Source organism: Nuphar pumila, chromosome 6, assembly GCF_984573655.1.
Source record: "Nuphar pumila chromosome 6, dmNupPumi1.hap1.1, whole genome shotgun sequence".
NCBI lineage: Eukaryota > Viridiplantae > Streptophyta > Magnoliopsida > Nymphaeales > Nymphaeaceae > Nuphar > Nuphar pumila.
The window spans coordinates 95,669,024-95,692,795 of record NC_143254.1 but is presented as its reverse complement, the minus strand read 5'-3'; the positions used below and the strand labels follow the sequence as shown (position 1 = coordinate 95,692,795).

The 23,772-nt window shown below is 37.4% G+C and overlaps 1 protein-coding gene across 5 annotated transcripts in view; it reads right to left on the bottom strand.

Moving 5' to 3' along the window:
- Positions 1–5,515: 5,515 nt before the first annotated feature.
- The window catches only part of LOC149835272 (uncharacterized), a 56,779-nt gene continuing 38,522 nt past the window's right edge, over positions 5,516–23,772 (bottom strand). Inside the window, exons 4-6 of one of the 5 annotated variants that reach the window (XM_090010475.1) lie at positions 18,196–18,843; positions 7,242–8,137; positions 5,516–6,106 (exon numbers count right to left, since the gene is read on the bottom strand). In XM_090010475.1, the coding sequence (XP_089866601.1) occupies positions 7,242–8,137; positions 18,196–18,843 (1,544 nt within the window). In that variant the 3' untranslated portion in view covers positions 5,516–6,106. Of the gene's footprint in view, positions 6,107–7,241; positions 8,138–18,195; positions 18,904–23,772 lie in introns of all 5 variants that reach the window. The other 4 variants (XM_090010477.1, XM_090010478.1, XM_090010474.1 and 1 more) reach the window with 4 other exon arrangements.

Here is a 23,772-nt window from a genome sequence, read left to right as displayed (position 1 = left end):
AAAGCACCATGGAACCAGTCCATTTTGCCGACAACTTAATTTGACTGTGCTATTCATTATGAGAACTGGACGATTTCCAATGGGGGCTCTGCTTGTCTGGTAGCTGCAGCCAGTGTACGTCATCTTGTGTTGGAAAGTTGCATGTTCAAAATCCAATGGTATAGTTGTATAACTGGTAGAGGTCTGCCTAACCCCCCAGCTTGCCTTACAAAAAAAAAAAAACTGGACGATGCCCTCTTACTTTTCTTTAGTTTTTGTAATTTGATAACTGGAAGAAGCCACCGTTATGAAGTTTTTTTTTTCTTTGATAGGCAGAGTGATACCAGTTATACAAACGATACACTGAGATTTCAACTTGCAACGTCCCAATACAAGGTGACATGCAATAACTGCTCCTACTAGACAAGCGAAACGCCTTTGGTTATTTTATGAAGTTTTACTCGATGAACATGTAAAAAACTCAAGCAAGCAAGGGCACACAGAGATGCGCACTCACACACACAAGTGCATGCAAGCATATTTTTGTTGGTATAGTTATTTTACTAATTTAATGCAGCAGAAGGTTTTTTTGAGGAAAAAGTGTAAATAATATTGAAAGTAGTAATGTACAACAGAGGACGAGTAGTCCTCAAGAGAGAAGGGGGTGTGGTTATGGTTTACGAACCATAAACCACAACGCCCGATGTGTCAATAACAGTTGATGTATTCGACCCTCAGATGTAAACAAAGGGTGAAAATCATGCTTCCACTCCGTCTGTGGGCCAGCGAACATGGATCGCAAAGAGGACATCTCTCGTGATGATTCGAGCCACTTTGACATGGTCTTGACTCCATGTTCTTAAAAATCCTGCTGTTCCTTTCCTTCTAGACCCGAAACCAGGCTGTGCAGATCCACCACCTCCAAATAGACAACCATTTTTTTGAATGTTGAAGCGTAGGTGGGCCGAGTAGCATAGTTCTGAAGTCACCATCATTGATGAATGAGATGCCAGGCCAGGTCGCAGAAAAAAAATCCTGAAAGAAGCGGCAGTGCCAAAATAAATGGATGGGTTCTTCCTAGTTGTAACACAATGGGCATCGGTTGCCTAGTTGGTCTCTCTCTCTCTCTCTTCATTTGGGAAGTTTTTCATAAAAACATCCCGTCTGTAGCCTCGTCTATTGATAAAACAGCATAACAAAATGACAATTTGTAATCCTCCTTCCCAAGGCCGCACCTTTGCTTTGCCTACCCTCCTTGAATTGAAAAACCAACTCCATCTCTCTCTCTCCCCCCCTTGTGCAGAAGATGCCATATGAGTTGAATGATTGAGGCAGGCTACTCCAAATTCCATAGGTGGTGGCCCATAGCAATAAAGAATTAAAACCATATATGGACCCCACCAAATTTACAGTAAGTGGGACCATCCTGCAACCTCAATAGATTAGGTGTGGATGCAGACTTGTTGTTGGCTAATTTATCATGTTTCCAAATAGAGAAAATGGTTTTCGTTTGCGAATTCTTATTGACCCATATTTGGGTCTAAGCCCCGCTTTTCTGACACTGACTTGTAGGTTTCAAACTTGGAAATAGCGCCCTCACAAACAATAAAGGCATCCACTTTCGTTTCCTGTAAAGCTATGCTCTTTTATTAGTTTCTCCTGTCTACCTTTTGGTGAATTTTTGATCTCCACAAATTTGACTGTTGGTTCCTCTGCCTGCCATTCTACCATCCATGTATGTGTATCTCCTGTTTTCAACTCCTCCATCTTGTTTTTCTTCTTTTACCTTTTTTTGAGTAATTTACATATAGGCACCGATGGTATGATAAATTTGTGTACTGCCTCAGTTTCCACATATCTAAGACAATCTCCTGAGTTACTTCTTATATGACCTAACTTTAGTTAGCTCTTTAAGAACGACACTTTTATCATTTTTTTCTTTAAATTATTAAATTTTTAACTCTGTACAATTTCATATTTTCTAGCTATAGTTAAGGGCAAATAAGAGACACAACCCGAGTTCGATGTTCTTCAATTTGAAAGCCTTAAGTTTACCCACCTAGCCAAGTGTATGGAGAACTTGTGGGCTTAACCAACGGAGGCTACACTTGTTTGGTAGGAGCAGCTAGTGCACGTCACCTTGTGTTGGGACGTTGCAGGTTCAAAACCCAATGGTATTGTGTAACTGGTAGGGGTCTGCCTAACCCCAGCTTGCCTTTAAAAAAAAAACTAGCATCCACTCAATTTAATTGATCTGGAGAACCCAAGATCTATCTTTATCTCTAACTGTGATATTTGTCAAGTATGGACAAGAATCACTCAGTTTGTGGGGCAATTCCTGTTTCATGTCATCGTCCTTTTTAATGCAAGAAAGATGAGTCCAACCGACAAAAAATTTCTGGCAGTTGTTGGGTGAGATCAAATCTAGAGAGAGAGAGAGTATTGATATAGGGATAAAGAGTAGCTATAGAAAAATCTAGTACCCTCTTTATGTTTCCCAAGCAACATTAATTACATAAGAGAAGAAAAATAAGGCTATCACAGTTTGAACGTGTACAAATTTATATGTATGGGTTGTACAGATTATGAATTTACCATTCAGGGCAAGCGAATGGATTTTGTATAATGATAAGAAAATATTGGAATGAAATGCAAAACTCGACGAGTACAACTCGAATTATCATGTGCAAAACTCGAAGAATAGTTGAATTTTCATGTAGATTTGGGGTCATCAATATGGGCTATTAATGGGGAATTTTTATTAGCAAACTTTCAAAACTCATATTTACAGGTGTTTCTCGCTTGATCTAAGTCAGTAAATGTGATTATCATAGTTTATTCAGCTGAAAACATGTATTAAATTATGCAACTTTAATGCTCATATGTATTTTTAGGAAAGGAAAAAAAATCAACGGCTGAGATCGCACTAAAACTTAAAAATATATTCAAGTTTTTTCATTAATACAATTCGATCCAAAAGATATTTCGTAAATAAGTAATGACAAATATTTTTATTGGTTCAGATCAAATAAAAAATACTTGCAACTATGATTTTTCCTAAGAAGTGACTTAGCTTTTTCGGGGCAGGGTTATCCATGCTCTCCGCAATGCAACTCTCACAATGCATATAGAGTTTAGTCTTGGTGCTGGCCTAATGGTTTTATTAATAAAAGTTGTCACCCAACCACTTTTTAATTTTTCACCATTTCCTGTCATGAGGGGTAAAACAATAAAGATTTGCTACTAATAAACATCTTTTTATTTACTTATATAGTTTATTTATACATTTTTTATTTATTTGCGTTTTATAAATTTGGAATTTATTACTCTAATAAACTATAATGACAATGATCTCTTTATTCCCATGGTAATTTTGTTTTTATGCTTAATGTTTTTCTAGACCCTCACGAAGGATTTTGGAGAGAGAGAGAGACAGATTTTGGGTAGTAATGTAACATTGCAATCACCCAACAATAGCACTGCATTCTCCTTGTTCTCTCACCTTTTTATTTAATCCCATCTTTTAGAGAATTGATAAACTGTAATATAATCTTGATATTAGATGTCCTTTGTCCTTCTACTTTGGTGTCTTGTCAAAATTGGCAAGCAAAGTTTATAGTGTAGAACAAGCGGCCTTACCCTTCATGGAAAGTCAAGACAAAGTTGGTGGTCAAAACAAGAAAAAAGTTTGAAAAAGTTGTATTTCTTGACGCTGACAATGTATCTGAATTAATAAAGATGTATTGAAAAGCTTATTAGGACATTATGAGGTGCTAAAGGATTCAAAGGACATTATGCCATTTAAATCGAAATTTAATTTCAAATTGTTATTTATTTCTTTAATAGTTTGTGGTTTTGAGTAGTTTTGGTAAAGTAAGAAGTTTACTCAAGGTTTTTTGTTTTCTTTTAATGCACAAAAATGTGATTTAGAAGTTTATTTGTTGGTTAAGTTTCCGGTTCAAATTAATAGTTGAAGTCTATATATTACGTGGGTGTAATCAACTTCCTTATAATCAATCCATTTTTTAAATGCGTAGGGATAGGGGGTCCTAACACTGGCTCTGCCCAACGGTAGTCTTCTTTTTCACTGGGGTGCAATGCAATTGAAGCCACAGTTGGGGCTAAAGTGAGAATGCTAAGGGTGGATCGGAATACTCATAGGAAAAGCTTGCCATATCTCTCTCTCTCTCTCTCTCTCTCTCTCTCTCTCTCTCTCTCTCTCTCTCTCTCTTATATAGGTGAAACAACACTATTTTTTCTGTTTTCCAACAATGTTTTTTTTTTTCATGAGAAACAGCGGAACCACCCTCGTGATCAGAGACCTAGTTGCCAACTTACACTCAGTTGACTCTAGCCTTTTTTGCAGCATCAGTTAGCGTAAAACCCAATATCCACCAAGTACACCCGGCTTTGGCCTTGCAGCGAGAGACATTTTTTTTATAACCCGAAGAAACCGCACTCGACATGAAGACCTGATCGCGCTGGCTCAGACAGCCATACCTAAGGTTGTCTGGTCGGCAGCGTAACACTCCGAGGCTAGGACCCCTGCACCCAGTGCCTATACTAAGTGTTGGCTTGCACAGTGAGGCGACACCCATGAGAATTGAACCTTGACTGTGCGTCTAGCAGCCAAGGCCCCACCCCCACTACGCCAAACCCCCCTTGGGGCTTGTAGAGAGAGAGAGAGAGAGAGAGAGAGAGAGAGAGAGAGAGAGAGAGAGAGACCTATGAGCAAACTCCTGTACAAGATACCTCGCACGACACTCTTGGTGGAGCATTTCACCCATCAGTTTGAAGAATCTCAAAATTCAAATCAGAATAAAAGGTCATTACCAGCCAAATTTCTTTGTTTTACAAATGTTTGTAACATAGATGCAAGATGGGCAAAACGAGCAGGTCACATGTACAAGGTGTGACATGAACCAGATCGGATAAATTGGACGCCATGTACCCACTTGATTCCTGCTTTGCAAATCACAACCACAATTAGTGAAACATGAGAAAATGCTAGTGAAACACGAGAAAATGCAAGTATCACTTGTAACTCACTTTAGAATGCTTCTCCCTAAAATCCCATGAAATCGGTCACAAAACTGACCATGTGACCAACAATTACAGCTTTTGGATTCTCGACTATGATTGCGCATTGCACCTGTGCCTGAAGCAGACACACCACCCAAACCTTACTCTGATAAGATTTATGTGCTCAGCCAGTCATTTCAGCAAATGGTTGCTTCTTCAGCTTTTAACACCTCCCCTTTCTATGCTTCTCTCTCCCGATAGACATCTCCAGCTTTCTCTTCCAACATTTTTCCTTTGTATTTCATTCCATAGATCTGATAAGCACTATGTCCGAATGTACCCTTGGCAGATAAAACTTATATTTTTTTAGTTAAAATTAGCTACAACATCTTTATTTATTTATTTATAGTTCTAACAAAATGCCTAAATACTACTTCATTGTTGTTCGATATCAAATATAGGTATACAACATTCTCCTGCAAAAAACACCTGAAGAGTCGACTTCTCATGGAAATGATAAAAATGAGTGATGCTAATAATAATCAAGAAGTTAAGTTCGAAATTAAGCTTGTACTATACAAAGTTCAGAAACAAAAACAAGACAAGTTCAAACTTGGTAGGCCAAGCTCAAGGTAAGCTGGAGCTCGAGCTTGAACTCACTGAACAACCAAAAATTTGATTCAGATCCACTCCTTTACACGGTTGGATCTGTCAATGAGAGCATGCTTAGTGCAGATAGGCAAGTCTTCCCCAAACAGCTGCAGCATAACCCACATGAAGAACCTTATCGAGTCACCAGTCCATGGACCACAAATGGCCTACAGAAGATGCATCAAGAGCATGGCACGGTTTCTGCATAGAACGATCAGAGGCTGTGGCCTATTTCAAACTTTCTGACATATCTCCGGCACGTCCTAAATCTGTGAGTTGCTTCCATGTAGCAGCCTCGTTATTTCCATACAAAACAGTAAGTGTGGGCATGAGATCACTTGACAACAGTACGAAGAACTGCTTTATGTTTCACCTCTTCATCGCTTACAAACCAAAAACCAGCATCTTCTGCTGCCACAATAAAACATTCAAGCTGCACATAAAATTCAAGCATCTGCACAATAAACCAAGGGATTCAAAGTTGAACCTAAGAACATGCGAATTTGTAATCAGGGTGGCATAGAAATCAAAAGAGGTTGAACAAGATGATTAGGTGCACTATATAACACCTTTGAATCAGTTGTGCTTCCTTCTCGACCAGCAAGCTAATAGTGAAACCTCATATCAAACCCAACTACAAGGATGCTTTCTGACAACCACCCACGTCTATAAATCTCTTGGTACATGTGCAGGAATATGTGTTTCATCTATAGCCCCCAAACAAAACCTATATAAACAATATCAATATAAGTTTATATATATATATATATATATGTGTGTGTGTGTGTGTGTGTGTTTTGAAGATGCACTTCCTGATACAAGTGATGAAGTTGCATGATTACCTTGAAATATGAGAACAATCTTGGTTCTCTCCAAATTTTGTCAGGGTATCATCACTGCGTCGGTCCATGTAATGGTGACCAATGCTACAAATTGCTTGTAACACCAAACTGGAATATTTGCTAATTGTTTGGTCTGAGCATTGGAATACATATTGCACTGCTCAATTTCGCTTATTATGACCCACAGTTAAAAGAAAATATTGCAACATGTTCTTCAACCCCTACATAACGAGCATCATGCAACAATCATCTACTACATAGAGTGTTGCATAATGCTACGTCTGTTTCTTGTTCCATACATAAGAGGTCGAAACAATTTTGTTAGTGACTAAATATACAGTAAAACATGAAATCATTGACCCCTATGTATTGAATCATGAAAAATTGCCCTATTATTTCTTTGCCTTAGATGTAGCGTTATGACTAAACACATCATAGTCAGTAAGTAGACAAGTTCTTCTCCCATAGTTATTGTACTTCTGCATACAAAAAGGTAATGAACATAATCATACCGTAATGTGAAAAAACATGCACAAATTATGAAAATTGGATATCACGTAGTAAGATAAACATACATATCATCAGCTATATATGTGTAGCATATGATAGATATTTTACATGCATTCATTTCATACATACAAAATTGAAGCACATAATGATAACATTAATGAGAACAATCATCAATCAACACAATGATAACATTCAACAAACAACAATAATGTGTAAAGGATTATGAGAGATGCATACCTAAATCTTGGGCAAGAGTTTGTCGTCCAACCACTCGACCCTCAAATCTGGCTCTAAACATAAGAATACAGTCGCATTACTGGGGACTGTCAATAAATCCAATGCCTTCATGCGCATTTTTGCATCAATCTGTCCATTCTCCACCATTTCTTTTAGGAGAGTGTTGCATTTGGTTACAAGGTTGTATGGTGAAGCATCGCTGATATTCTGCACATAATTGCAAATGCTGCCTAGCATGTCTGAAAACTGGCTTTTACCTAATGATTTACGCTTCCTCCTAGTTGCTGGCCTCGCAGATGATGATGGCTCACTGGGGGGTGGACTGTTCAGTGGAGTCTCATCGCAAGGGATGTAACTATATGATGCCCTCTCCTCAAGGCCTTCCACTTGGACACCCTGCCCCGTTGTTTCTCTAGGTGGTGCTGGTGGTGGTTGATGAGATAGAGGACCCGTATGTTCACCTACAGTAGTGGATTCCCCAAAGATTTCAAGGCCTTGTTCATAGTACCTCCATTTTTCAGGTTTTTTGTATCTCCTTCTATCTGGGTATTTCTTCACATACTCGGCCCATACTTTATCATCCACGACAACCATTTTTTTCTCGGGATCCCACCCAAACCCACTAGTGTTCAACATGTGATTCAACACAGACATGTTAGGTTTAGCACGCTTCAGCTTGTTTTTTATTTTGTCTAATGTAAACTCAGGACCAAACTTTTCGATCATTCGTTTCTCCACCATCTTCATGGCTTTATCCTTCAAACCCCCACTTGTTTTCATTCCAGGTATTCGAGCTTGTTCTAGCATGCAATCGAACAAGTAGTCTGTTTGACATGCCTCCCATGAAAGTTTGTCTATGGAGAGTTGCAGTTCTTGCACTTCATCATCTCCCATCACTGATGAACATGCACATTCAAATATACAATGACACAAATTGGCAACACACAAGAATCAAGTTACAATGCAATTAGAAAATGCAGAATAGCTCTACAAGCTCCACATATCTTGACCAACCCCTATATTTTTGCATCCACACATGTAATAAAATGCCAAAATTTTAACACACAAAAGCCCCCAACTTCAAGCCATACAATCCATTTATCTTCACCAAACATTACGTCAAAAGGGTAGGCCCACACACTTTACATGCATATACGTAATAGAATGCCAAAAAATTAACACACAAAATCCCCTAACTTCAAGCCCTAGAATTCATTTCTCTTCACCAAACACTACATCAAAAGGGTCGGCCAACACATTTTTGCACGCATATAGGTAATAGTGTCAAAAAAATAACAAACATGGAAAAGCCCCTAACTTCAAGCCCTACAATCCATTTATCTTCACAAAACACTACATCAAAAAGGGTCGGCCAACACATTTTTGCATGCATATACATAATAGAATGCTAAAAAATTAACAAACACACAAAAGTCCCTAACTTCAAGCCTTACAATCCATTTACCTTCACCAAACACTACATCAAAAGGGTCAGACAACACATTTTTGCATGCATATACGTAATAGAATGACAAAAAAATAACACACACAAAAGCCCCTAATTTAAAGCCATAAAATCCATTTATCTTCACCAAACACTACATCAAAAGGGTCAGCCAACACATTTTTGCATGCATATAGCAATAGAATGCAAAAAATGAGCAAACACACAAAAGCCCTTAATTTAAATCCCTAAATTCATTTATATTCACCAAACGCTATATCAAAAGGGTCAACCAACACATTTTTGCATGTATATACATAATAGAATGACAAAAAATTAACAAACACACAAAAGCCCTTAATTTAAAGCCCTAACATCGATTTATTTTCACCAAACACTACATCAAAAGGATCGGCACACACGTAATAGAATGCCAAAAAATTAATGAACACACAAAAGCCCCTAATCTGAAACCTTAAAATTCATTTATCTTCACTAAACACTACATCAAAAGGGTCGGTCAGCACATATTTGCATGCATATATGCATCTACTTAAAACAAAGCAAAATAATGCAAAAATGATAAAAATGAAACCCTCAAAATCCACTTATTTTGCCTAGAACCTAACTCAAAGGGTCGGTTAACAGAAAGGAAAGAGGGAGACAGAACAATAGAAAACATTTGAGAGAGAGCAACATCGAGAGAGAGAGAGAGAGACTCCCTGCCAGGAAGAGGTGTGGTCATCGCTAGAGAGGAGTCGCTGCCGGCAGGGAAGAAATGAAAGGGGGGAGAAGAGGGGTAGGTCATCTGACGTGAAGGGGGAGGCCAAATGAGAGGGAGTGTCAGGTATTACCCCAGATTCCCTTTTTCTTTTTTTACCTGTTCCACCCATCCCGGACAGTGTTGGTACTGATATCGCCGATATTTTGAAAATATCGTGATATTATCTGTAATTTCAAGGTTGCCGATAATATCGTGAATATATTGCGATATTTTCAAAATATCGGCAAATAGAAAATATCATGATATTTTCTGAGTTTTTTTTTTAAATTAAGTTTGCATTTCATATTTTTCTGTTTTTTTTTATATTTTAAAACCTTTAAAACATGTTTCTTTATATTTTTGAGAGAAAAATAATATAAAACTTACTATTTTCTTAGGTTTTTTGTTGTTATTTATATTTTTTCAATTTTTTAAACTTTCGAGATTTTCCTGAGGTTTATCAACTATTGAAAATCTCTCCGAGAAATACCCTCGCTGAGAAATTACCTTTAATGATACAGGTGACTATGATACACACACACACACACACACACACACACACAGGCTAATCATCACGTGAGTTTATGGTGATATTCCACATGTATCCCATTCAGCTTGAAACCCAAGCAAACTCTGATAAATTTGGTGTTAAACAAAAATTGTAAAGATCGATGAGATCACAATTATGTATTGAAGAACAGTAAATAATCATGCAGACTGAAAAATAACTAAAAAACTAGTTAAGATATCTTCGTTTACCAACAATAGCAAGACTATCTGATGAAGTGAAGGGAAGCATGCATAAGTACAGGAAAATCAACGGAAAAATGCACTGGAAATTGAAATACAGACAAAAATCTGTCCGCAAAAAGGGGAAGCCATATATCATGAAGAATTTTAATATGCATTTTTGAAAGACACCCTGAGCAAGAGTGGCTGAGGACAAAAATGAGACAAGTAAATTGCAGTTTTGATTCCCCTTCATCAAACTTGTAATTGGGTCCAGTTTTAGACCCAAGACAACACCAATTTAAACCAGGTCCAACACAAAGTTCAATACATAAATTCCACCATCACACAGGTCATCAGGCCCATAGTTACTTGGTTCTCTAACTTTGGGATGCAAACCACGACCCTCCAGGCACACCAAAATGCCTTTTTAGTTCAAATGATCTCACCCTGGCATATTAGGTCTTCGCACTTTGGTGACCCATGACCACAAGAAAAGATCCTGATCACTGTAATTGGGTCAACCAGGCCAGGGTCTATATCAGGTTGAGTCCATAATCAACCATATTTATGTTGGGACAGGTTTATAAATATAACAAGGTCCCAGACAGAATGGGCTTATAACATGCTGGCTCTATTTAGATTTGAAGATGGATGCAAGAGACTATGTGTGTGCTCTTCTGTTTGTGACATGGGAGTGATGGGACATGATTGAATCAAGTGCAGTTCAATTTGAAATTTTATAGAACTGATTGGGTTAGATTTTGTATCAAGATCCACAGGTCCATCCAACTAAGCTGCAGTTGATCCAACTATGTCAGATTGAGCAAACCCAAAACCCTTACGCTCGAGGGCTAGCAATCTTATTCATCAGTGTTGATCCCCCCGGGTAGAAACTTGGTGGTGATCTTACAACAACCAACTCATTGAGCAGACAAACTAAATCGGTGATACCCCAGGTACTGACAGCACCATAAAGGGGGTGTTTGTTACAAGGCACCATGATGAAATGCCCTCTGCCATGAAAGGGAGACTTTGGATGAAAAGGCATTCCCTAAGAGGGAAGGTGAGACTTGATTTTAATGGCTATCTGTCATTTAATAGGTGTGTCCCACCACCGAATTCTCACAGGGGTGTTCGTTTCACCCCTGGCAAGAAAGAGGCACCCTTTCCTCTGATAGAGGGCCTTTTTCACATGCAGTGGAGTGAAACAAACACCCCCTAATAGAATCCAAATAAGGGAACTCCAAAAGATATTTCATGATCACATCCACAAAGAAAAGTATTTGTCCAACCAAAACTTATGTGTAGATGGAGTTAACACTTAACAGCCAACATTTCTGCTTTAAAAAAATGTAGAAGAAAAAGCTCATGGTTTTCGGTAATACCCAAGTCCTCAACACTCCAAAACTGATTCTTCAGAACTCAAAGATTCCAATACGATGAAAAAACTCTAATGCAACCAAGAAACCTCTTTCTACCCTAGCTTACATGATCAAAGTATGACCACCAGGAGCATAAGCCAAAGCAGTATCAGACCAGAGCATCCATGTTGTCAATGTCACACAGGAAGTGTTATAAGGAGCGGAAGCAATTTCAAAAAAAGAGGAGAATCAGATGAACGACCATAAACATCCAGCTTTTATCAAAAGCATACAAGATTTTTCACCTGCAAGTGTTCGAGCTATTTATCTTGCTCCAAAAATATTAAAATTCTATGTCTACTTTACCATTAATAATTGACTGCACAGTATCCAAAAAGCCAGCATTTGAACAACTTTTGCAGCAAGAAAACAAGAACAAAAGAATCCAACTCTTACGCTTTCTCTCGGTGTCTCATACACAGATATGCAATCACTGTTAAAAAGTGTATATAATTATATATAATCTAATATATTTTATTATATATTATATTATATTATATATAATAATTTTATTTATTTATTTTTCTTCTTTTCTTTTATTTTTGTATTTATTTCTGTATTTTTAGGCTAGTCTAGCTCATATTGAACTAGATTCAAAACTAGTCAAACCTTTGACTAGTTTTGAGATAGCCGTTGGCGCTACAATTAGAGCCGTTGCACTAGCTCCAAATGACTCTCTTGTGTCCTCTTTAGTCTCTTTCTCTCCCTCTCTCAATGTATATAAATAGGGGTGTTCCCCCCTCTCTTTGTATCAATGCTTCTTAAGCATTTTCATGTGAATGAAATAAAGTTTATTATTTTATATTTGTGTTATTCCTTTTATACCCTTTTGTGAGTTTTGATTGTAGTGTTTAATAGACACTGATTGCAGGCATTTGTGGAAGATCCTCATTTTCTTACATGGTATCAGAGCTTGAAAGGTTGTAGATCTTGGAGAGTTTTCACCTCGTTTTTTGTGCCTCTTTAGCGAAAGTTGATTCATCATGATTCAAGTGCCTTTTTTGAAGAAAGCAAACGTTTTGGAGGATTGTTGGCTACTCAAAGATTGTGATTGTGCTCGTGTCTTTTCCTTTTTTTTTCTTTTTCTTTTTTCTTTTTTCTCTTTTCTTCCTTATCATCTCCCTTTCTTCCTCACCCTTGTAAAAATGGATGACAATGATAAAGTCACCATCACGGCCGTCAAATTAAATAATACTAATTATGTGATGTAGGCCTCAATCATAAAGCATCACATTTGAAAAAAATGGTTACGAGGAATAGTAGACGGTTCCGATTTGGAACCTAAACTAATTCTCATAAAAATTGAAAATGATAAAGAGGTGTCTTTCACACAATGAGAGCATTAGCCACTTATTAGAAAAAGTGAAAAGAATAAAGGATAGGGCATGCCAAAATCATGTCATGGCTAATTAATAACGTTGACATCAAGAAATGTTGTAGTTTAGCCAAATTCAATCATGTCAATAAGGCTTGGAAATATCTTAAAAATATATATTCTCTTAAAGATATTGCACATGTGTGCAATTTGCAAGATAAAGTTCGGACTTTGACTCAAAAAGAAAAAAATATTAGAGAATATTATAATGAGTTGTCTGAACTTTGGGAAGAGTTGGCTCTTCTTGAGCCAAAGTGGCATTGTCCCAAAGATATCGAGCTTTGCCAAAAACTCGATATGAAACATTTTTACCAATTCATAAATGGTTTGAGGTCAGAATTTGAAACAACGAAATCGGCCCCTTTACATAGCGGAAAAGTTCCCTCTATTATTGACACTATTGATGAGCTAACTATGGAGGAAAATAGGCTAAAAAAGAATACTCCAAAGAATGAAAAAGATTCTGTTCTAGATATATCTAGACCGAAAAATTATATGCGAGCTTATAAGCCACCTCATTTTGGTAGGCAAAATAATGATTATGATAAAAGAAGTCATTTGCCACCATTGTCATGAACCGAGACAATATAGGCCTCAATGTCCTAAATTAAAGAGAAAAGAAGAAAATAAGGTTGCATTTGTTGGTTCATCATAAGAATCGAAAGATCAAACCAATCAAGATGCACCTGTATCTATGGCACAATTAATGGAAATCCTTTAACCTCTTCTCAAAGGAACATCTTCCTCAACTAAAGCCTCAACCGGAGTCGTTGTCTCATCCTTCTCCAATCTCAGTAACTTTCCTTGGCTACTTAACCCTTGTGCTTCTTTTCATATGACTTCAAACATCAATAGTTTGTCTGAATGTCTTAATAATAACTCAAGTGTGTCAAATGTTTTCACAACTGACATCTCTTGAAATAAAAAGAATAGAAAATTTTGAAAACCTTCAAAAACCCAAAAAATTCTTTATTTTAAAAGTTAGACATATTCCCAAACTAAATCTAAATCTTTTATCAGTCTCTCAAATATCTGATTATGGGTGTAACATCGCATTCTCTTCTCATGGTTGTTAGGTACAGAATCGTCAGTCAGAGAAGCTGATTGCAGAAAGCCATAGAGAATAAGGACTATTATATGGATTTTTTGGAATTACCCAAGAATGACTTATTATAATGTTCAAAAAGTAGAGTTGGATCTATGGCACAAAAGATTTGGCCATCCTCGTATATCCAAAATCCAACACTTTACAAGTTTAGAAAAATTTTGTAATTCTGAAAGTTTTGCTTGTAAAGATTGTATTCTTTGTAAAATGAAAAGATTACAATTTCATGATAGAACTTTTGTTTCATCTAGACCACTTAAGTTAATACATTCAGACGTTTGGAGTCTCACACCGGTCACATCAAAAGGCGGATATGCATATTATGTATTTTTTTTTATGACTTCAATAGGCATACTTGGATCTACTTCCTTAAGTATAAATCTAAGGTCTTTTCCCACTTTCAAACATTCGACAAAATGGCTAAAAACAATTTTCAAAATGATATTTTTGTTTTTCGCACTGATTCAAGGGGAGAATTTATTTTAAAAAAATTTAAAGACTATCTCAATTTACATGGCATCACACATCAAAGATCTTGTCCACACACACTACAACAAAATGGTTTGATAGAACGAGAACACTGACACATTATAGAAACTAGTAGGACTTTATTGATAGCAAATCAAGTTCCAAAAGAGTTTTGGGCAGAAGCATCCCTAATTGCTACCTATCTCATTAATCGAATGTTATCTTCTTCTTTGAAAAATATAACTTCAATTAAAAAACTTGTCAAATTATCTCATGATTACTCTAGATTGAGAGTTTTTGGATGCAAATGTTTTGTTTTCACCAACAAAAATGATAAACTCTTCCTCTGTGTCATTCCTTGTGCCTCTTAGGTTATGCAGATAATAAAAAAGGCCATAGGTGTTTTAATTTTAAAAATGAAAAATTGTATGTATCAAGAAATGTATTCTTCTTGGAAAAGGAAAGTTTTTTTTTATTTTGAAAAGACCAAAGAAGTAACCGAATATTCCTTTTTGATAGATTGGACTTCAAAATCTGATGAATGTGGCTATGAATACGATCTAGGTACTGATGATTCTGATGTTGCTAATGAAGAGCAAACCCATAGGGACACCAATTTACAATACTCAAGACGTAGATAATTCAATCTTCCATGTGCATTAGAAAAATATTCTGAAGCACAAACCAGAAGGTCATCCAAAATTTCTAAACCTCCCAAAAAATTTGTGTCCTACGAATCATTTTCACCCACATATAAGGCATTTATTGCATTAATACCATGGTTGCCAGTTGAGGAAGCGGGAGCGGGAAGCGAGGCACTTTCAAAATTTTAGGAAGCGGGGAAGTGTGGGACCACTTAGGAGCGATTCGGGAAGTGTCTCGAAAGCGACCTAGGAAGCGTCTCGGAAGCGTCTCGGAAGCGACCTAGGAAGCGTCTCGGAAGCGACCTAGGAAGCGTCTCGGAAGCGACCTAGGAAGCGTCTCGGAAGCAAGGCAGAAGCGAAAAAAATAAAAATAAAAAATACAAAAAAATTGAAAAAAACAGGGGAAGCGTGGGGGAAGGGTGATGGGAAGCGCGCTTCCCATTAAAGGGAAGCGCGTCCCCCATTAAAGGGGAGTGCGCTTCCCAAAAAAGGGGGACGCTTCCCCCCACGTTTCGGAAGCGCGACGTTTCGCGCTTCGGTGAAGCGCGCTTCCCCTTTTAGCTAGGCGCTTCCGGTAACCCTGATTAATACACTCATATGTAGAACCTTCATCCTATACTCAAGCCAAAAACCATACAGAGTGGGTAGAAGCCATGGAGGCAGAATTGAAAACATTAGAAAGAGCTAACACTTGGACTATTCAATATATTCCACAAGGAAAAAAACCTATAGGTTGTAGGTGGGTTTATAAAGTTAAAACCAAGAGTGACAAAACTCTTGAAAAATATAAAGTCACATTAGTGGTCAAGAGGTATTCCCAAGAGTCTGGCATCGATTATGAGAAAACTTTTGCTCCAAATACCCGGATGGCCACCGTCAGGACACTAATAGCCTTAGCCTTTAGTAGAAAATGGCTCATATTTCAAATGGATGTCAAAAATGTTTTTCTCAATAGAAACCTAGTTGAAGAAGTTTATATGGAAGCATCACCTGGTAATAGTATTTCTAAGGGTAAAGTTATTCGTTTAGAAAAGGCTCTTTATGGTCTTAAATAGGCACCAAAAGCATGCTATGACAGGTTTAGTCATGTTATGCTTGATATTGGATTTAGAACTTATTTGACTGACACTGATTTGTTTATTACGATTTTTGATGCAGTGATTATTATTATTATTCTTTATGTGGATAACATGATCATCATTAGAGGCGACAAACAGGGAGTTGAAAACATTAAAAAGCTTCTTAAATCATTTTAAAACGATTGATTTAGGTTTATTGAAATATTTCTTAGGAATTAAAGTTGTTTATTCCCTTCGAGGTTATTTATTATTTCAATTTAAATTTGCTTTAGATATTGTTTCCAGATCTAGAATTACAGATGATAAGAGAGCGGATACTCCAAAAGTTGTCAACATCAAAATGAGAATCGATGATGGAGAACCTCTTGCTGATCTCTCTCCTTACAAACAGCTTACTGGAGCATTTTTCCATCTTTCTATTACTAGACCTGATATTGTACACGTTGTACACACAACTAGTAAATTTTAGCATGCTCCCACTTTTGTTCACATGAGAGCATTTTTGCGTATTGTTAGATACATCAAGTCTTCCCTTTCACGAGGCATCTTCTTGTCTGCTTCATCGTTATTAGATTTAATTGCTTATACTGATGCTAACTGGGGAGGTGATCCCAATATCAGACACTCAACCACTGGCTTTTGTGTTTTTTTAGGTGAATCCTTGATTTCATGGTGGTGCAAAAAACAGCAGAAAGTCTCTCTTTCGTCCACCGAAGCTGAGTATCGAGTCATGGCCACTACAACAATAGAGGTAGTTTGGCTTAGAAGACTGTTGGCTGACATGGGAGCTGAAGTGACACAAGCTTCATGCATGCGCTGTGACAACAAGAATGCGATCTATATTGCCAGCAACCGAACATTTCATGAATGTATCAAACATATTAAAATGGATTGGCACTATGTCAGAGAGGAATATCTACATGAAACTATTAATTTGTCGTATGTTACATCAGAATACTAATTAGCAGATTTATTCACCAAACCTCTCACTGCTCCTAGATTTCATTTCCTCTTAAACAAACTTTCGCTCATTGTACCGTAAGTTTGAAGGGGAGTGTTAAAAAGTGTATATAATTATATATATAATATAATATATTTTATTATATATTATATTATATATAATAATTTTATTTATTTATTTTTCTTCTTTTCTTTTATTTTTGTATTTATTTCTATATTTTTAGGCTAATCCAGTTCATATTGAACTAGACTCAAAACTAGTCAAACCTTTGACCAGTTTTGAGATAGCCGTTAAAGTTAGTCCAACGGCTACAATTAGAGTCGCTGGACTAGCTCCAACGACTCTCTTGTGTCCTCTTAACCTCTTTCTCTCCCTCTCTCAATGTATATAAATAGGGGTGTTCCCCCTCTCTTTGTATCAATGCTTCTTAAGCATTTTCATGTGAATGAAATAAAGTTTATTATTTTATCTTTGTATTATTCCTTTTATACCCTTTTGTGGGTTATGATTGTAGTGTCTTTAATAGACACCGATTGCAAGCATTTGTGCTTTCGTGGAAGATCCTCATTTTCTCACACACACATCATGTGCAATCCCATACACACACATGCATACATGCGAAACAAGTAACCCCATGCATACACAAAAGTACGGAGGAGACAACTCTTGAGTATTACAACTTGGCTGCAGGCAGTGAGAAGCAGAAAAATTATAAGGGACTTGAGCTTCAGGCTGAGACATAAATAAATAAGTAGAACAGGACTTAACACGGCCAATCTCATGTAGATGAGAGAAGCTTACCAACAAAATAAACAACAATGATGGTATGTGCACATCAGTGAGCATATGCATATTACTGTTACAGATAAAAACTAGACTAAATAAGGTTGCTGGTGACGCAACGCTGATATTCTGCACATAATTGCAAATTCTACATAGAATGTCAGAAAACTGGCTTTTACCTAATGATTTGCGCTTTCTCCTAGCTGCTGGCCTCGCAGATGATGATGGCTCACTAGGGGGTGGACTGTTCAGTGGGGTCTCATCACAAGGGATGTCACTATATGAACCCTGCTCCGTTGTTTCTCGTGGTGGTGGTGGTGGTGGTGGCGGTGGCAGTGGTAGTGGTGGTGGTGGTGGTAGTGGTTGATGAGATAGAGGACCCGTATGTTCACCTACAGTAGTGGATTCCCCAAAGATTTCAAGGCCTTGTTCATAATATCTCCATTTTTCTGGATTCTTATATTTCTTCCTATCCGGGTATTTCTTTACATACTCGGCCCATACTTTATCATCCACAACAACCATTTTTTTTTCAGGATTCCACCCAAACCCATTAGTGTTCAACATGTGAGTCAACACAGACATGTTAGGTCTAGCACGCTTCAACTTGTTTTTTATTTTTTCTAACGTAAACTCGGGACCAAACTTTTCGATCATTCTCTTCTCCACAAACTTCATGGCTTTATCCTTCAAACCCCCACTTGTTTTCATTCCAGGTACTCGAGCTTGTTCTAGCATGCAATCGAACAAGTAGTCTGCTTGATATGCCTCCCATGAAAGTTTGTCTGTGGAGGGTTGCACATCTTGCACTTCATCATCTCCCATCACTGATGAACATGTGCAATCAAATGTACAAGGATGTAAATTGGCAGCACATAAGAATCAAACTACAATGCAATAAAAAAAAAGGAGAATATCACTACAAGTTACACTTATCTTGACCAAAACCTACAAATTTTCAACGCACACAAGTAACAGGATGCCAAAAAATTAACAAACAAAATACCCTAACTTTAAGTTGTACAATCCATTTATCTTCATCAAACACTACATTAAAAGAATTGAAACACATTTGCAAGCATATACAAGATAGAATGTCAAAAAAATAACAAACACACAAAATCCCCTAACTTCAAGCCCTACAATCCATTTATCTTCACCAAACACTACATCAAAAGAGTCAACCAACACATTTTTGCATGCATATATGTAATAGAATGCCAAAAAATTAACAAACACACAAAAGCCCCCAATTTAATGCCCTAAAATCCATTTATCTACACCAAACAATATATCAAAAGGGTCGGCCAACAAATTTTTGCATGCATATACATAATAAATGCCAAAAAATTAACACACGCAAAAGCCCTAAAATCCATTTATCTCCACTAAACGCTACATCAAAAGGATCGACACACATATTTTTGCATGCATACACATAATAGAATGCCAAAAATTTAACAAACACACAAAATCCCCTAATTTAAAGCCCTAAAATTCATTTATCTTCACCAAACACTATATCAAAAGGGTCAGCTAACACATTTTTGCAGGTATATGCATCTACTTAAAAAAAAGCAAAAGAATGCAAAAATACCTAAAATGAAACTCTCAAAATCCATCATTTTGTCTATACCCTAACTCAAAGGGTCAGTTAACAGAAAAGAAAGAGAGGGACAGAGAGAGACAGAGTGATAGAGAACATTTGAGAGGCAGAGTGACATCAAGAGAGAGAGAGAGAGAACTCATTGCCAGGAAGAGGTGTGGCCGCCACCAGAGACGAGTCGCCGCCGGGAGGGGAGGAGAAATGAGAAGGGAGAGAAGAGGGGAAGGGTGTCGGGAGTGAAAGGGGAGGCCAAATAAGAGAGAGTGTCGAGTATACCCCCAACGCCCTTTTTTTTGCCCGTTTCACCCGTCCCGGATGCTGTTGGTCGGGGGTGATTTTATACAAACACACACGAAAACAGAGGCTAATCATCATGTGAGTTTATGGTGATGTTCCACATGTATCCATTCAGCTTGAAACCCAAGCAAACTACAATAAATTAGGTGTTAAACAGAAATTGTAAAGATCGAAGAGATCACAATTAAGTATCAAAGAACAGTAAATAATCATGCAGACTGAAAAAATAACTAAAAAACTAGTTGAGACATCTTCGTTTACCAACAGTAGCAAGACTATCTGATGAAGTGAAAGGAAGCACGCATAAGTACAGGACAACCAATGGAAAAATGCCCTGGAAATTGATCATGAAGAATTTTAATATGCATTTTTTAAAGTCACCCAGAGCAAGAGTAGCTGAGGACAAAAATGAGACAAGTAAATTGCAGTTTTGATCCCCCTTGATCAAACTTGTAACTGGTTCCAGATTTAGACCCAACCCAGACTTAGACCAAAGATCACACCAATTTAAATCAGGTCCAACGCAAAGCTCAAGGCATAAATTCCACTATAACACAGGTCATCAGGCCCACAGTTATTTGGTTCTCTAACTTTGGGATGCAAACCACAACTCACAATTCTAAGCACACCAAAATATCCTTTTAGTTCAAATGATCTCGCCCTAGCATATCAGGTCTTCACACTTTGGCAACCCATGACCACAAGAAAAGATCCCTACCACTGTAATTGGGTTAACCACGCCTGGGTTTATATGAGATTGAGTCCATAACCAGCCATATTTATGTTGGGCCAGGTTTATAACATAACCAGGTCCCAGACAGAATGAGCCTATAACAGGCTGACTTTATTTAGATTTGAAGATGGGCTATATGTGTGTGTACATGTGTGTGTTTGCTTTTGTGCTTGTGTTTGTGAGATCAAAGTCATGGGACATGCTTGAATCAGGTGCAGTTTAATTTAAATTTTTATAGAACTGATTGGGTATGATTTTGTGTCAAGATCCACAGGCCCATCCAACTAAGCTCCAGTTGATCCAACTATGACAGATTAAGTAAACCCAAAAACCGTATTCATTAGAACCATCAACATATTGACCCCCCCCCCCCGGGTAAAAACTTGGTGGTGATCTTACAATAAACCAATTCATTCAGCAGACAAACTGAATCGGTGAAACCGCAAATACTGTCAGCACCATAATGTGGTGTTTGTTACAAGGTACCATGATGGAATGCCCTTTGCCATGAAAGGGAGACTTTGGATGAAAAGCCATTCCCCAAGGGAGGAGGTGTGACTTGATTTTGACTAGAGAAAAGCTATCTGCTATTTAATCGGTGTGTCCCACTGTTGAAGTATATATATATATATATATATATAATAAGTAAAACCCATTAGCGGTATTTTAGTCATTTCACTCTATGTAATAGGTTGTGCCCATTAGGGGCACAACAGTAAATTGTTTTAGGTATTTTTTGTTTTTTGCAAAATTGTAAGTAGTGTATCGTTGCCTGTATCAGCCGGGCCAATAGTAACACCGTATCATGAATTTTTAATAAAAAAAATTAAAAAAATCCGAAAAAAAAAACAAAAAAATTTAGTAAAAAATCTAAAAATTTATATCACGTGAAATAATGATGAATTGCACAAAATACAGCCATAAAATCACATATGAAGCATTTATGTTTCAATGGGCCGCATAAGATATCATCAAACATCAACTAATATAGAACCATAGATAATATTGCATGCATATCTCGGAAGAACAATGCAAAATATTAAATATCTTGCAATCAAGAACATGCCACAAGACTCGTACTTTAATATTACATAAACAAAAATATTATGGCAATAGTTGCACTCTATTTTTAATTGGTTTTCACTCATTACTTGAGTGTCACATTTTCATGCCGGATGATCTTATGTCATCTTTGTTGGAGTGTGGAGCCTGATTTCTACCTTGATATAAATTTTTTATTTTCCCGCTTCTAATGGCCTCTAGACAAATGGAGAAGTCGGCCCACAAAAGGTATTTAAAACCCAAAATAAAAAAAAATAACATTTGGCCTTTTTAAAATGTGCCAAAAGTGTATTGTACGATACACCCGATACGGATATGACACTCGTATTGTGATACGAGTGTGTATCGTATCGTAAATGGCACAATACGGGCAACCTTGGTTTTTTTTATATAAATATCTTTTAGCCAAAAGCTAAAGGGCATTTAGGCCTTTTTTGATAAGAGTCCTTGGGACCTCACCAATGGCTTTATTTCTAGTAGTTGGGGAGGGTCCCAAGGCTCTCTCTCATGCTCTCTCATGCCTTTACGTATATAAAGGGGTTAAACCCCTTTTGTATTTTTATGTTTGTAAAGGGTTGCGGTAGGCCTGTGACAGCCAGCATAAAAACTTTGTCATATCCTATGATAATGAACCAATATGAGAATTTCGTTGGGGCGTTCCCTACTGAGCGACGCGCTGTACTCTCTAGGCCCGGAGGCAGTGATAAATGTGCAAGGGTTGCTAGGTCGTCGCCCAGAAGCGACGCGTCACACCGGCGCCCGGGTGTGGTGTCAAATAGGCAAGGGTTCCCTCACTTTGTTGGACGGGTGGGGGTAAAGAAGTTAGTCCAAGACCATAAAATTAGGTTAGCCACTTGGAACATAGGGTCTTTAACTGGTAAGTTGGTAGAGTTAGTAGATGTTATGTGTAGGAGAAAGATTGATATTTTATGTCTGCAAGAGACCAAATGGGTAGGTGAGAAAGCTAAAGTGATAGAACCTTGGGGATATAAGATTTGGTATACAGGAATAAATAGGAATAGGAATGGAGTAGGGATTGTTATGAGTTGTCAGTTTATAGATAATGTAGTTGAGGTCCGTAGGAAGGGTGATAGAATTTTACTTATTAAATTAGTATTAGGTACGGATATTATTAATATTATTAGTGTTTATGCACCTCAAGTAGGTTTAGATGATTCCATTAAGCATCAATTTTGGGAAGATTTAGATGGAGTAGTACAAGAGACATCTTATGGAGAAAAGCTTTTCATCGGCGGTGACCTTAATGGACATGTAGGCATTAGTAGGGATGGATTTGAGAATATCCATGGAGGCTATGGTATAGGAGAAAGAAATGAAAGTGGAGAAAGGATTTTAGATTTTTGTTTGTCCTATGATATGATCTTAGCAAACACTTGGTTTAGGAAGAGGGAGTCTCACCTAGTAACATTTAAAAGTGGGGTTAATACGAGTCAGATAGATTTTTTCCTACTTAGAAAGAGAGATAGGGGTTGTTGCATCGATTGTAAGGTTATACCAGGAGAAAGTGTAGCTACACAACATAGAGTCTTAATTTTAGATCTTAGAATTAGACAATGCCGCAAAAGGGATAGACATAGGATAGATCCTAGAATTAAGTGGTGGGCACTGAAAGGAGCTAAACAAGGAATGTTTGTAGAGCAGGTAGTTAAGGAAGTTGATTGGTGTCTCGAGGAGGATTCAGAATCAATGTGGAATAAGATAGCGGGTGGTATGAGAAAAGTAGCTAAGGAGGTATTGGGTGAGTCTAAAGGCGGTGCACCACTAGGTAAGGATACATCATGGTGGAACGAGGATGTCAAATTAGCTATTAAGGTTAAAAGAGAGTGTTATAGAAATCTAAGTAAGAGTCGTGATAATGAGAATTTGGAGAAGTATATGATAGCAAAGAAGGAAGCTAAAAAAGTTGTTCGAAACGCGAGGGCTAAGGTATATAAGGAGGTTTATGACAAGTTGGATACCAAAGAAGGCGAGAAGGATATTTATAGGCTTGCAAAGATGAGAGATAGGAAATCGAAGGATTTGGGTATGGTTAGATGT